Genomic DNA, 11,483 nt, shown 5'->3' with positions numbered 1-11,483 from the left:
CACTGAAGTCCAATCTTTCCACACATCGGATATCTCACACTGGTGAGAAGCCATATTCCTGTCCTGAGTGCGGGAAATGTTTTTCAAAGAAGTCATATCTTTATATACATCAGAGATCTCACACTGGTGAGAAGCCGTATTCCTGTCCTGAGTGTGGGAAATGTTTTTCAACGAAGTCCGCTGTTTCCACACATCAGAGATCTCACACTGGTGAGAAATCGTATTCTTGTCCTGAGTGCGGGAAATGTTTTTCATATAAGGCCAGTTTTAACAAACATCAGAGATTGCACACGGGGGAGAAGCCATATTCCTGTCCTGAGTGAGGGAAATGTTCCTCACTGAAGTCCTGTCTTCCTGTAAATCAGGGGTCCACACAACCCTGGAGGTGTATTAGTGCCTTGAGTGTGGGAAATGTCTTCTATATGAATGTTGCTGGACATGTGAGAAAGAAGCACACCCTGATATACACCTCAGATATACTCCATGGCTGATCTTCATCATGTAAGAAACACTTCATAAGGAGATCAGAGATCACCAAAGACATGGATGAAGTGTTGTCCCGTGTTGGCCATTGATAGCAGGAGAAAAATAAAAATGGAGTCCTTACCTTTCATTGGCTGAGTATATTTTGTGCGGGAAGATTCCAAAAACATTTAGAGGTCTGTTTTTAAAAAAAATGTGTGATATCCTATAATCATCAGCTCCATCTAGTGGCCATAATGTGTTATTTCGCTTTTTATTTAATTGAGGTATTTTGGGACAAATACTGGATTATGGCCACTAGATGGAGCTGAGGATTCTCTTCATAGGCCGCTATGGACTGAATGTACAATCTGATCAATGTACTCACGTTGTCACTGGGGGTGTTGAAAATGATCGGCGCATCGCCATGCAGCCTTTTCCGATTCGTTTACGATGCGGAACCCAGAATAATCGCGGTTGTGCGTGACGCCATCCTGGCTCCTCCCCCACCCCCTCCCCCCACAGAAGTGTCATTGCTGGATTAACATGCACCGTTGACCTGGCTGCGTCCGGCGCTGTTCCCCTCTCATTGGATGGTGTTGCCTCAGGAGGCGGGCGATGCAGAACATCAACGTGCCGCCCCCCCACGCTCTCCGCCCTTCCTCGGGATTTGTATCTCTGTCACCTCCCCCATTGGCGGGTGTAATGCCGCTCGGCGCTAACATCATCATCACATCCCTGGGATGAGACACAGTGTCTGCTTCAGGAAATGAGCTGCGAGGGGAGGGGGGAGGGGTAAGAGACCAGCCTGCCATGTTTAATGTAAGTGAGGGGTGAGTGCATAGAAGTGGCCCATCCCCCATCTCTGCTGTACCTCCAGTCTGTGTACTGTGTGTGCCTATCACATTGGGGCCTAAGTTGCTGCCAAAAGACTCCCCAATGATTTGTTAAAGTGATACTAAAGGGTATTATTATTATTTTATGTAAAATAAAGAAAGATATCATACTTACCTGCTGGCCGTCTCCTCTACCATGTCTGCAGTCTCTGACCGTCTCCTGTACCATGTCTGCAGTCTCTGACCGTCTCCTGTACCATGTCTGCAATCTCTGACCATCTACTGTACTATTTCTGCAATCTCTGACCATCTCCTGTACTATGTCTGCAGTCTCTGACCGTCTCCTGTACCATGTCTGCAGTCTCTGAACGTCTCCTGTACCATGTCTGCAGTCTCTGACCGTCTCCTGTACCATGTCTGCAATCTCTGACCATCTACTGTACTATTTCTGCAATCTCTGACCATCTCCTGTACCATGTCTGCAGTCTCTGACCGTCTCCTGTACCATGTCTGCAGTCTCTGACCGTCTCCTGTACCATGTCTGCAGTCTCTGACCATCTCCTGTACTATGTCTGCAGTCTCTGACCGTCTCCTGTACCATGTCTGCAGTCTCTGACCGTCTCCTGTACCATGTCTGCAGTCTCTGACCATCTCCTGTACTATGTCTTCAGTCTCTGACCATCTCCTGTACTATGTCTGCAGTCTCTGACCGTCTCCTGTACCATGTCTGCAGTCTCTGACCGTCTCCTGTACCATGTCTGCAGTCTCTGACCATCTCCTGTACTATGTCTGCAGTCTCTGACCGTCTCCTGTACCATGTCTGCAGTCTCTGACCGTCTCCTGTACCATGTCTGCAGTCTCTGACCATCTCCTGTACTATGTCTTCAGTCTCTGACCATCTCCTGTACCAATTCTGCAATCTCTGACCGTCTCCTGTACCACGTCTGCAGTCTCTGACCATCTCCTGTACCATGTCTGCAGTCTCTGACTGTCTCCTGTATCATGTCTGCAGTCTCTGACCATCTCCTGTCCTATGTCTGCAGTCTCTGACCATCTCCTGTACCATGTCTGCAGTCTCTGACCGTCTCCTGTACCATGTCTGCAGTCTCTGACCGTCTCCTGTACCATGTCTGCAGTCTCTGACCGTCTCCTGTACTATGTCTGCAGTCTATATATTTTTCCTTCTATATATATATATGCATATACCCCCTATTTATTTTTATACTTAACCTCCTTCTTAGAATAATTGGTCACCATGTGCTTTTACACTTGGTGGAATTATAGGTGTCCGGGTCTGCATCTGCTGGGTCCCCCCCCCCTTTTTTTTTTTATGACTGATTGGCTTATTCCCGCCTCAGCCCTTGGTTAGACTCCTCCCCTCACCGTGCTTTCATTCCCTTATGGTCACATGGCCTACTTTGGTTAAGTAGTAGGATCTTATGTATACAATATTTCTAAGGGAGCAATTTGGTGTATTCTTTTTATTTTTTAAGATTTTTGTATTCTAAAATAAGCTTATATTTTTTTTATCAAGCTCCTGATGAGTGGCTGAAAGTTCCACGAAACGCGTAGAGATATAGATGTGAAGACATATGTATCTGGATACTAACCATGTATTATTCATGAGATATATCTATATACACGTTTATTATTGTATATTATTATAATATGAATTGTGTAAATACATGGCAAGCCAGTCCTCTACATTCTATGTCTGTATTTCTATCTGGATTATGTGATGTCGTATTTGTTATATATCTCTGTCTATTATCAATCATGTAATGAATAAACATTTTTTAGACTTCACTTTATCTGGTCATTTAGGCAAGCAACCTACCTCATCTAAAGTCCCATGACCATTTTTCCTTCATTTTGAGTCTACTGTACCATGTCTGCAGTCTTTGACCGTCTCCTGTACCATGTCTGCATTCTCTGACTGTCTCCTGTACCATGTCTGCAGTCTCTGACTGTCTCCTGTATCATGTCTGCAGTCTCTGACTGTCTCCTGTACCATGTCTGCAGTCTCTGACCATCTCCTGTACCATGTCTGCAGTCTCTGACTGTCTCCTGTATCATGTCTGCAGTCTCTGACCGTCCCCTGTACAATGTCTGCAGTCTCTGACCGTCCCCTGTACAATGTCTGCAGTCTCTGACCATCTCCTGTACTATGTCTGCAGTCTCTGATCATCTCCTGTATAATGTCTGCAGTCTCTGACCATCTCCTGTACTATGTCTGCAGTCTCTGACATTCTCTTGTATCATGACACGGTTTTGTCTCCGGATTGTAGGGACGGCGCAAGGTGCAGGGCTGATTGTGGGCTGGTGCTGAGGCAGAGGGGGGTGCCAAAACCAGTGGCATACCTATGGGGGGGGGGGCAGTCCGCCCCAGTGCCACACAACGGGGAGTGTCAGGCTGGCGTCCCCCGCTGTGTAAGCTTTAATTTGGATCGCTGGGCTTCCCCCGTCACCCAAAGTCCCGCCTCCTGGTTTGGCTCCTACCTATGATAGACAGCACACGTCCCGGCATTGGACAAGTGTGCTGTCTGATGTCTCATAGCACACTTGTCCAATGCCGGGACATGTGTGCTGTCTATCATTGGTAGGAGCCAAACCAGGAAGCTGTACCTGTGCGACGGCGGGCACCCGACGATTCAAATTAAAGCTGACGCAGCGGGCGATGCCAGCCTGTGTGATGATCCGGCAGGCTCTCCTGTTCCTGTCTTTTTTCTGATCCCCTGCACTGGTGAGACTGCACTGCTGGGCACTGGTGAGGCTGCATTGCTGGGCACTGGTGAGGCTGCATTGCTGGGCACTGGTGAGACTGCACTGCTGGGCACTGGTGAGGCTGCATTGCTGGGCACTGGGGAGGCTGCATAGATCGGCACTGGTGAGGCTGCATTGCTTGGCACTGGTGATTAGAGATGTCGCGAACATAAAATTTTCCGTTTGCGAGCGCGAATTTGCGCAAATATTCGGGAACGGACGAACCGCCATAGACTTCAATAGGCAGGCGAATTTTAAAACCTACAGGGACTCTTTCTGGCCACAATAGTGATGGAAAAGTTGTTTCAAGGGGACTAACACCTGGACTGTGGCATGCCGGAGGGGGGATCCATGGCAAAACTCCCATTGAAAATTACGTAGTTGACGAAGAGTCGGGTTTAAATCCATAAAGGACATAAATCACCTAACATTCCTAAATTGTTTGGAATAACGTGCTTTAAAACATCCAGTGTGTGTTTACGATCAGGTATGATGTTGTATCGATCAGGTAGTGTAAGGGTTACGCCCGCTTCACAGTGACAGACCAAACTCTGACTGACCAAACTCCCCGTTTAACGCTCCGCAAACAGTCCATTTGCACAACCGCAAACTCCCCAATTGCAAAAGGTTGGATACCAAGCTAGCCATGTCCCGTTCCTTGTCCTCACTGACGTCATTGAAGGTCTCTTCCTCCACCCAGCCACTTACAACACTAAGGGTCCCCGAAAGGTGACAACAAGCCCCCTGGGACGCCTGCTGTGGTTGGTCTTCCACCTCCTCAAAGCCAACTTCCTCCTCTGACTTCTCTTCTTCAGACTCCTCTCTCTGCGTTGCCGCAGGTCCAGCAATCAACGACGACAAGGCTGCTTCTGGTGGTGATGGTGACCACAACTCTTCCTCTTCATGCTCATCTACGGCCTGATCCGTAAAAAGGAAAAAATGCATATGGGATGAGGTCGATGATGTTGCCTTTGGTTTGACTGACCAGGTTTGTTACCTCCGTAAAAGTACGCATGAGCCTACAGCCATTGTGCATGAGCGTTCAGTAACGCGGCCAAAAAATACCCAGCTCCGCAGAGGCTGTCCTCTTTTTTTTTTTTTTTTTTTTTTTTTATTAAAAAATCTGTTCTTACTAGTTTAATCTCTGTTTTGCCCCCTATCAGGGGCTGGTTTATGGAATAGATTTTAGGAACCGGGAGATGGAAAAAGATGGTTGGTCGGTCCTCTTACTTCCAATTTGGGGCACTGCACGTGCACCATGCAATGTACTGTGCCACCCTATATGAGTGGTGTGCACACAGTACAGTCTGTGGGCCTGTGGCCTCTCACACATGGGCAGGCAACTGCAATATATATATATATATATATATATATATATATATATATATATATATATATATATAAAAAAAGCAGACTGATGTGCCAGCCCTAAAAAGGGCTTTTTCGGGGGCTGTCAGGATTCTGTCCTTACAGCAGATGGGTCTTTGAGGACTGGAGTGGACACAGAACACTGGCCTAGCTATTAATTAAGCAGCAGCAGCACTCTCCCTGCTCTAACTAATGCTGCAGCTTCAGAATGAATCTAAGATGGATGCTGTCCTTGCTTTTTTATAGGAGGTGGGAGGGAGGATATGATGATTGGCTGGAATGTTTCTCCTGACTGTGAGGTACAGGGTCAAAGTTTGCTTAATGATGACATATAGAGGGCGGTCCAAACATCACATATGTTCGCCCGCCGCGGCGAACAAGTAATGTTCGCCGGCGTCTCTCCTGGTGATGCTGCATTGCTTGGCACTGGTGAGGCTGCATAGATCGGCACTGGTGAGGCTGCATAGATCGGCACTGGTGAGGCTGCATTGCTGGGCACTGGTGAGGCTGCATAGATTGGCACTGCTCAGGCTGCATTGCTGGGCACTGGTGAGGCTGCATAGATCGGCACTGGTGAGGCTGCATTGCTGAGCACTGGTGAGGCTGCAAAGATCGACACTGGTGAGGCTGCAAAGATCGACACTGGTGAGGCTGCATAGATCGGCACTGGTGAGGCTGCATAGATCAGCACTGGTGAGGCTGCATAGATCGGCACTGATGAGGCTGCATAGATCGGCACTGATGAGGCTGCATAGATCGGCACTGGTGAGGCTGCATAGATCGGCACGGGTGAGGCTGCATTGCTGGGCACTGGTGAGGCTGCATAGATCGGCACTGGTGAGGCTGCATAGATCGGCACGGATGAGGCTGCATTGCTGGGCACTGGTGAGGCTGCATAGATCGGCACGGGTAAGGCGGCATAGATCGGCACGGGTGAGGCTGCATAGATTGGCACGGGTGAGGCTGCATAGATCGGCACTGGTGAGGCTGCATACATCGGCATGGGTGAGGCTGCATAGATCGGCACTGGTGAGGCTGCATATATCGGCACGGGTGAGGCTGCATAGATTGGCACGGGTGAGGCTGCATAGATCGGCACGGGTGAGGCTCCATAGTTCGGCACGGTTGAGGCTGCATAAATCGGCACTGGTGAGGCTGCATACATCGGCACGGGTGAGGCTGCATAGATCGGCACGGGTGAGGCTCCATAGTTCGGCACGGGTGAGGCTGCATAAATCGGCACTGGTGAGGCTGCATACATCGGCACGGGTGAGGCTGCATACATCGGCACTGGTGATGCTGCATAGATCGGCACGGGTGAGGCTGCATTGCTGGGCACTGGTGAGGCTGCATAGATCGGCACTGGTGAGGCTGCATAGATCGGCACTGGTGAGGCTGCATAGATTGGCACGGGTGAGGCTGCATAGATCGGCACGGGTGAGGCTGCATAGATCGGCACTGGTGAGGCTGCATACATCGGCATGGGTGAGGCTGCATAGATCGGCACTGGTGAGGCTGCATATATCGGCACGGGTGAGGCTGCATAGATTGGCACGGGTGAGGCTGCATAGATCGGCACGGGTGAGGCTCCATAGTTCGGCACGGTTGAGGCTGCATAAATCGGCACTGGTGAGGCTGCATACATCGGCACGGGTGAGGCTGCATAGATCGGCACGGGTGAGGCTCCATAGTTCGGCACGGGTGAGGCTGCATAAATCGGCACTGGTGAGGCTGCATACATCGGCACGGGTGAGGCTGCATACATCGGCACTGGTGATGCTGCATAGATCGGCACGGGTGAGGCTGCATTGCTGGGCACTGGTGAGGCTGCATAGATCGGCACTGGTGAGGCTGCATAGATCGGCACTGGTGAGGCTGCATAGATTGGCACGGGTGAGGCTGCATAGATCGGCACGGGTGAGGCTGCATAGATTGGCACGGGTGAGGCTGCATAGATTGGCACTGGTGAGGCTGCATTGCTGGGCACGGGTGAGGCTGCATTGCTGGACATTGCACATAGAATTTGAGGAAAACATGCTTATAAAATAGATTACCATTTGCCAATAAAAAAAAAAATGTCCCGGATTTCATTTTAAAAAATGTGGTCACCTTAGGTTACAGTGCCGCGCTGATTGGCTAAGGTGGCGGAGCAACTTCCGCTGCATCGTTGCAGGGTATTTCACTCATTAGTAGTCCCTCCCTCCTACTCAGATGAGCAGCGCTATATACGTTGCAAACACTGTGCATACAGAATACAGTATTATTACGGACATTTTATACCCATAACAGATTTTTATAAATTGACCAGACATTTTTCACATATTGGGCAACCCCGCCCCCTTGGTGGGAGTGGAGATGACCCCATCTATAAGGATATACAGTACATACACACACATCACAAGGCCGTGTTCACACTACGAGACGTTTCTCGGGGGCTGCAGTTCCTCTGAGCTCCACAAGGTGGGGATCTTACTTTTACCCAGACAGGAAGTCTCTATGGAAGACAGGAAATGATGTGAGGTATAAATTCGAAGTGAGGGAGAGTCGGGAGGAAGTACCAAGGCGATATCGCTGGAAGTGGCAGCAGAAGAGGTAATAAGATCTTATTTTCTATTTACACCCAGTAACCCCCCCCCCCCCCCCCCCGTCATGTCCGTCCTCTTCCTCCATAGTTACTGTGACCTCTTTTATCTCCAGCAGATGATGATACACACATATATAGTGTGGAAACCTAGATTAACCCCTTCAGGGTCAGAACATTTCCCTACTAACAGGGCCGACACATTCTCTTAATTTTGGAGATGCGTCACCTTTCCCACCAATCACCTTCTCACCTCATCAGCCTATAGTAACGATTTTATAGCTATGATTATATTGGATTCCCACTAACGTGCTGGGTGACGGGCTGGATAATCTAGATCCAGTGGTTACCCCAGTCTGACCAGCATGCTCACGCAGACAGCTAGCTCTGCGCTCAGTCGGCCGCGATTATGCCCCACGGACCAAGGCAGTCAGAGAGTTAAACGTCTCGTGGGGACATATATGACCGGGCTACTGTAGTCTGTGTCACAGTGAATCCCTTGGCCGACAGCCCCCTAACTTCAGTTGAGGGGAGAATCTGTCATGGGAGCCTTACCTGCACACTCCGCTGGATTGGTAAGTAGAAATGGCATTGCCCCCCTTCCATCGCTTGGGAGGTACTCCCTGGGGTGGTTGGTCCTGCGGTGGTCTGTTTTCTCCCCTCCACCCCCCCCCCTCTTTTCTCCCTGAGGTGTGGGGTTTGCCTGAGGTGCTGGGGATAGCATATCCTACCTGGGTCCCTTGATTGGTAAACATCTCCTGGAGATCCGGTAGTGGCTGCAGGTGTGGGGTTGGCAAGGTCCCGGATGGTTAGAGGCAGCCGGGGGTGCTTGGTTAGGGATTTACTGCCTGGGTAGTAATTGCACCCCCTCCTGGCCTGTTGGGACCAGGGACATATGTTCCTCTATCAGAGGCATAGGAGACCCATAGGACCCACCTTTGCTAGCTTCCACAGGGGCATTTTCTGGGGTTTTGGTTTCCTGCTGCCCAACAGCCGGATCGGGCTGCAAAGTCTCCCTTACCCCACATATTTTGACATTCTTGTATGCAGGATGGGGGTTGTCTGAGGCGTCTGTTTTAACTCCCTAGGCAAATCCCAGTATGCTACCCCTTGAGGAGGCCCCCCTAAAGAAGTGGACTATTCCACAGGTGGTAGATCCACCTATCTTGTGGCTCCATAAGGCCATGGTGATCCCAGTGGAGGAATCTACCTTCTCTAAGCACTCCACAGATCCGGAGGCAAAGGCGATAGCCAGCACAGGATCTGCACTCCAGCCTGTGTGGCCACAACGTTGGTGTCCCAGACACTGTCTGAATAAGCAAAAGCCTTGACTCCCAGTCAGATGCCTCAGATGTATGTGGAACTTACAGGCAGGTTGGTCCAGGGGCTTAAATTAGTTTGTTACGCGTCCTGTGATTGGCCCCACTTTTTCCCCACACTTTCAGTTTTCGGCAGTGGTTCAAGGTGGGTCCTTTGGCTCAACTGTTGGTCAGCTGACCAATCTTCCAATATAGCCTTGGCAGACCTGCCCTTCCAGGGAGACCGGCTTTTTGGGGCTATGCTGGATGGTATTATCCCTTTTTATCATGGTATTATCATGATCACTTTCTCCCTCAGAACAAGAAGGGAAAGGAGCCGCATTAGAAGACTAGACCAAGCTTCTTGGCAAACAAGCGGATTTCTCATTCCCCTGGGCCCCCAACTAAAGGCTCCAAAGCTCTCAGGCCAAAAGCCCCTGGCCCCAGAAGACCTCTAAGTCCAGTCCTCCTCAGCCTGAAGATTTGCTTTTACTCCCCGGGGTGGTGGTGGTGGGGGGGTTCCCTCGGCTGGTTTCTAGGCACGTGGACTCCCCTCTTTCCCGACAAGTTGGTCTACAAAATCATTCTCTTAGACTATGAATTAGAATTTCATTCCTTTCTGCCAGATAGGTGCTTTCCCTCCAATCTGCGGCTTTGGCCGGACTGTCTGTGGACCCTGTACCAGGCTGTGCAGGATCTGTTCCTTTGCAGGGTGATTGTCCTGATGCCCGAGTCAGGGCGGTTCTGAGGATTTTAACCAATCTGTTTGCAGTCCCGAAGACAAATGATGTTCGCCCGATCCTGGTTCTCAAGGCCCTGAATGCCTTTGTGTCCACAAGTTTAAGCTGAAATCCATTCATTCGGTGGTGGCCTCCCTTCACTAGGGGGATTTTTCTTTTTGGGTACCTGTAGACATCAAAAACGTTTACTTGCACTTTGTGACGTCTTTTCATCTCCAGCAGATGATGATACACACATATATAGTGTGGATACCTAGATTAACCCCTTCAGGGTTAGAACATTCCCCCATCTACGGGGCCGGAATATTCTCTTCATTTTGGAGATTTGTCACCTTTCCCACCAATCACCTTCCCACTTCATCAGTCTATACTAATGGAATATTTGACTTTTATAGCTATGATTATATTGGATTCCCACTAACGTGCTGGATGATGGGCTGGATAATCTAGATCCAGCGGTTACCCCAGTCTGACCAGCAAGCAAGTGCAGACCACTAGCTTCAAGCTTTTTCTGCTATGATTATGCCTCGCATACCGGGGCTGAGAGTGAGTTAAACGTCTCATGGAGACACATATGACCAGGCGCCTATAGTCTGTGTCACAGTGAAAACCTTGGCCGACAGTCCCCCTACTTTAGTTGAGTGGAGGATCTGTCATGAAAGCCTTACCTGCATGCTTGGCTGGATTGGAAGGTAGAAATGGCATTGCCCCCCTTCTATCTCTGAGCGGGTACTCTCTGGGGTGGTTAGTCCTGCGGGGTTCCCTCCTGACCTTGCAGGGATCTTTTTTCTCCCCTCTCCCCTCCACCCCCCTGAGACGTGAGTTTTTCCTGGGTCTCTCAATGGGTGAACATCTCTTGGAGGTTCAGTAGTTGCTGCAGGTGTGGGGGGTGACGAGGTCTGCCCTGTTGAATCCTGTCATGGCTGTCGGTGGGTGGGCTCCCTGCGGAGAGGGGGGAACGTGATGGTGTGGGCTTGCCTTTGGGGGGTAAGCTAATACTTTCTGGAGGCTGAAGCCTGGTTCTGCGTCTCCAATTGGGCCCGCCCACAGGTGGGAGTGCACCACACGATCGGGCTGGACACAAATTAAAGCCACAACTTTGCAGCCTACTGGGCCCCAGTGCTGTTATTTTGGCTATGGGCAGCCACCCTCTATTGCAGTAATAGCTGCACTCGCTGTGAGGTGGATCCTCTGTAGGAGGCATCGGGGACCGATGGGCTATTACCTTTTTGGAGGCTTTAGAGGGGGCATCTGCTGGGGTACTGGTCTCCTAGTGCCCAACAGCCGGATCAGGTTGCATAGTCTCCTTTACCCCACATACTTTAACATACTTGTATGCAGGATGGGGGTTGACGGAGGCGTCCCTTTTAACTCCCTAGGCAAATCGCAGTATGCTACCACTTGAGATGGCCCTCCTAAAGAAGTGGACTATTCC

The 11,483-nt window shown here is 50.1% G+C and overlaps 1 protein-coding gene across 1 annotated transcript in view; it reads left to right on the top strand.

Moving 5' to 3' along the window:
* LOC309564464 (uncharacterized protein) overlaps positions 1-11,483 on the top strand; it is a gene marked incomplete at both ends in the record, with an annotated part of 826,241 nt that overhangs the window by 805,555 nt on the left and 9,203 nt on the right. The window contains 1 exon segment of the mRNA XM_082269094.1: positions 9-260. Coding sequence (XP_082125220.1) covers positions 9-260 — 252 coding nt within the window.

This window comes from Pelophylax lessonae (genome assembly GCF_965119305.1).
Source record: "Pelophylax lessonae genome assembly, chromosome: 9".
Taxonomy (NCBI): domain Eukaryota; kingdom Metazoa; phylum Chordata; class Amphibia; order Anura; family Ranidae; genus Pelophylax; species Pelophylax lessonae.
This window is presented reverse-complemented; position numbering and strand designations above follow the sequence as displayed.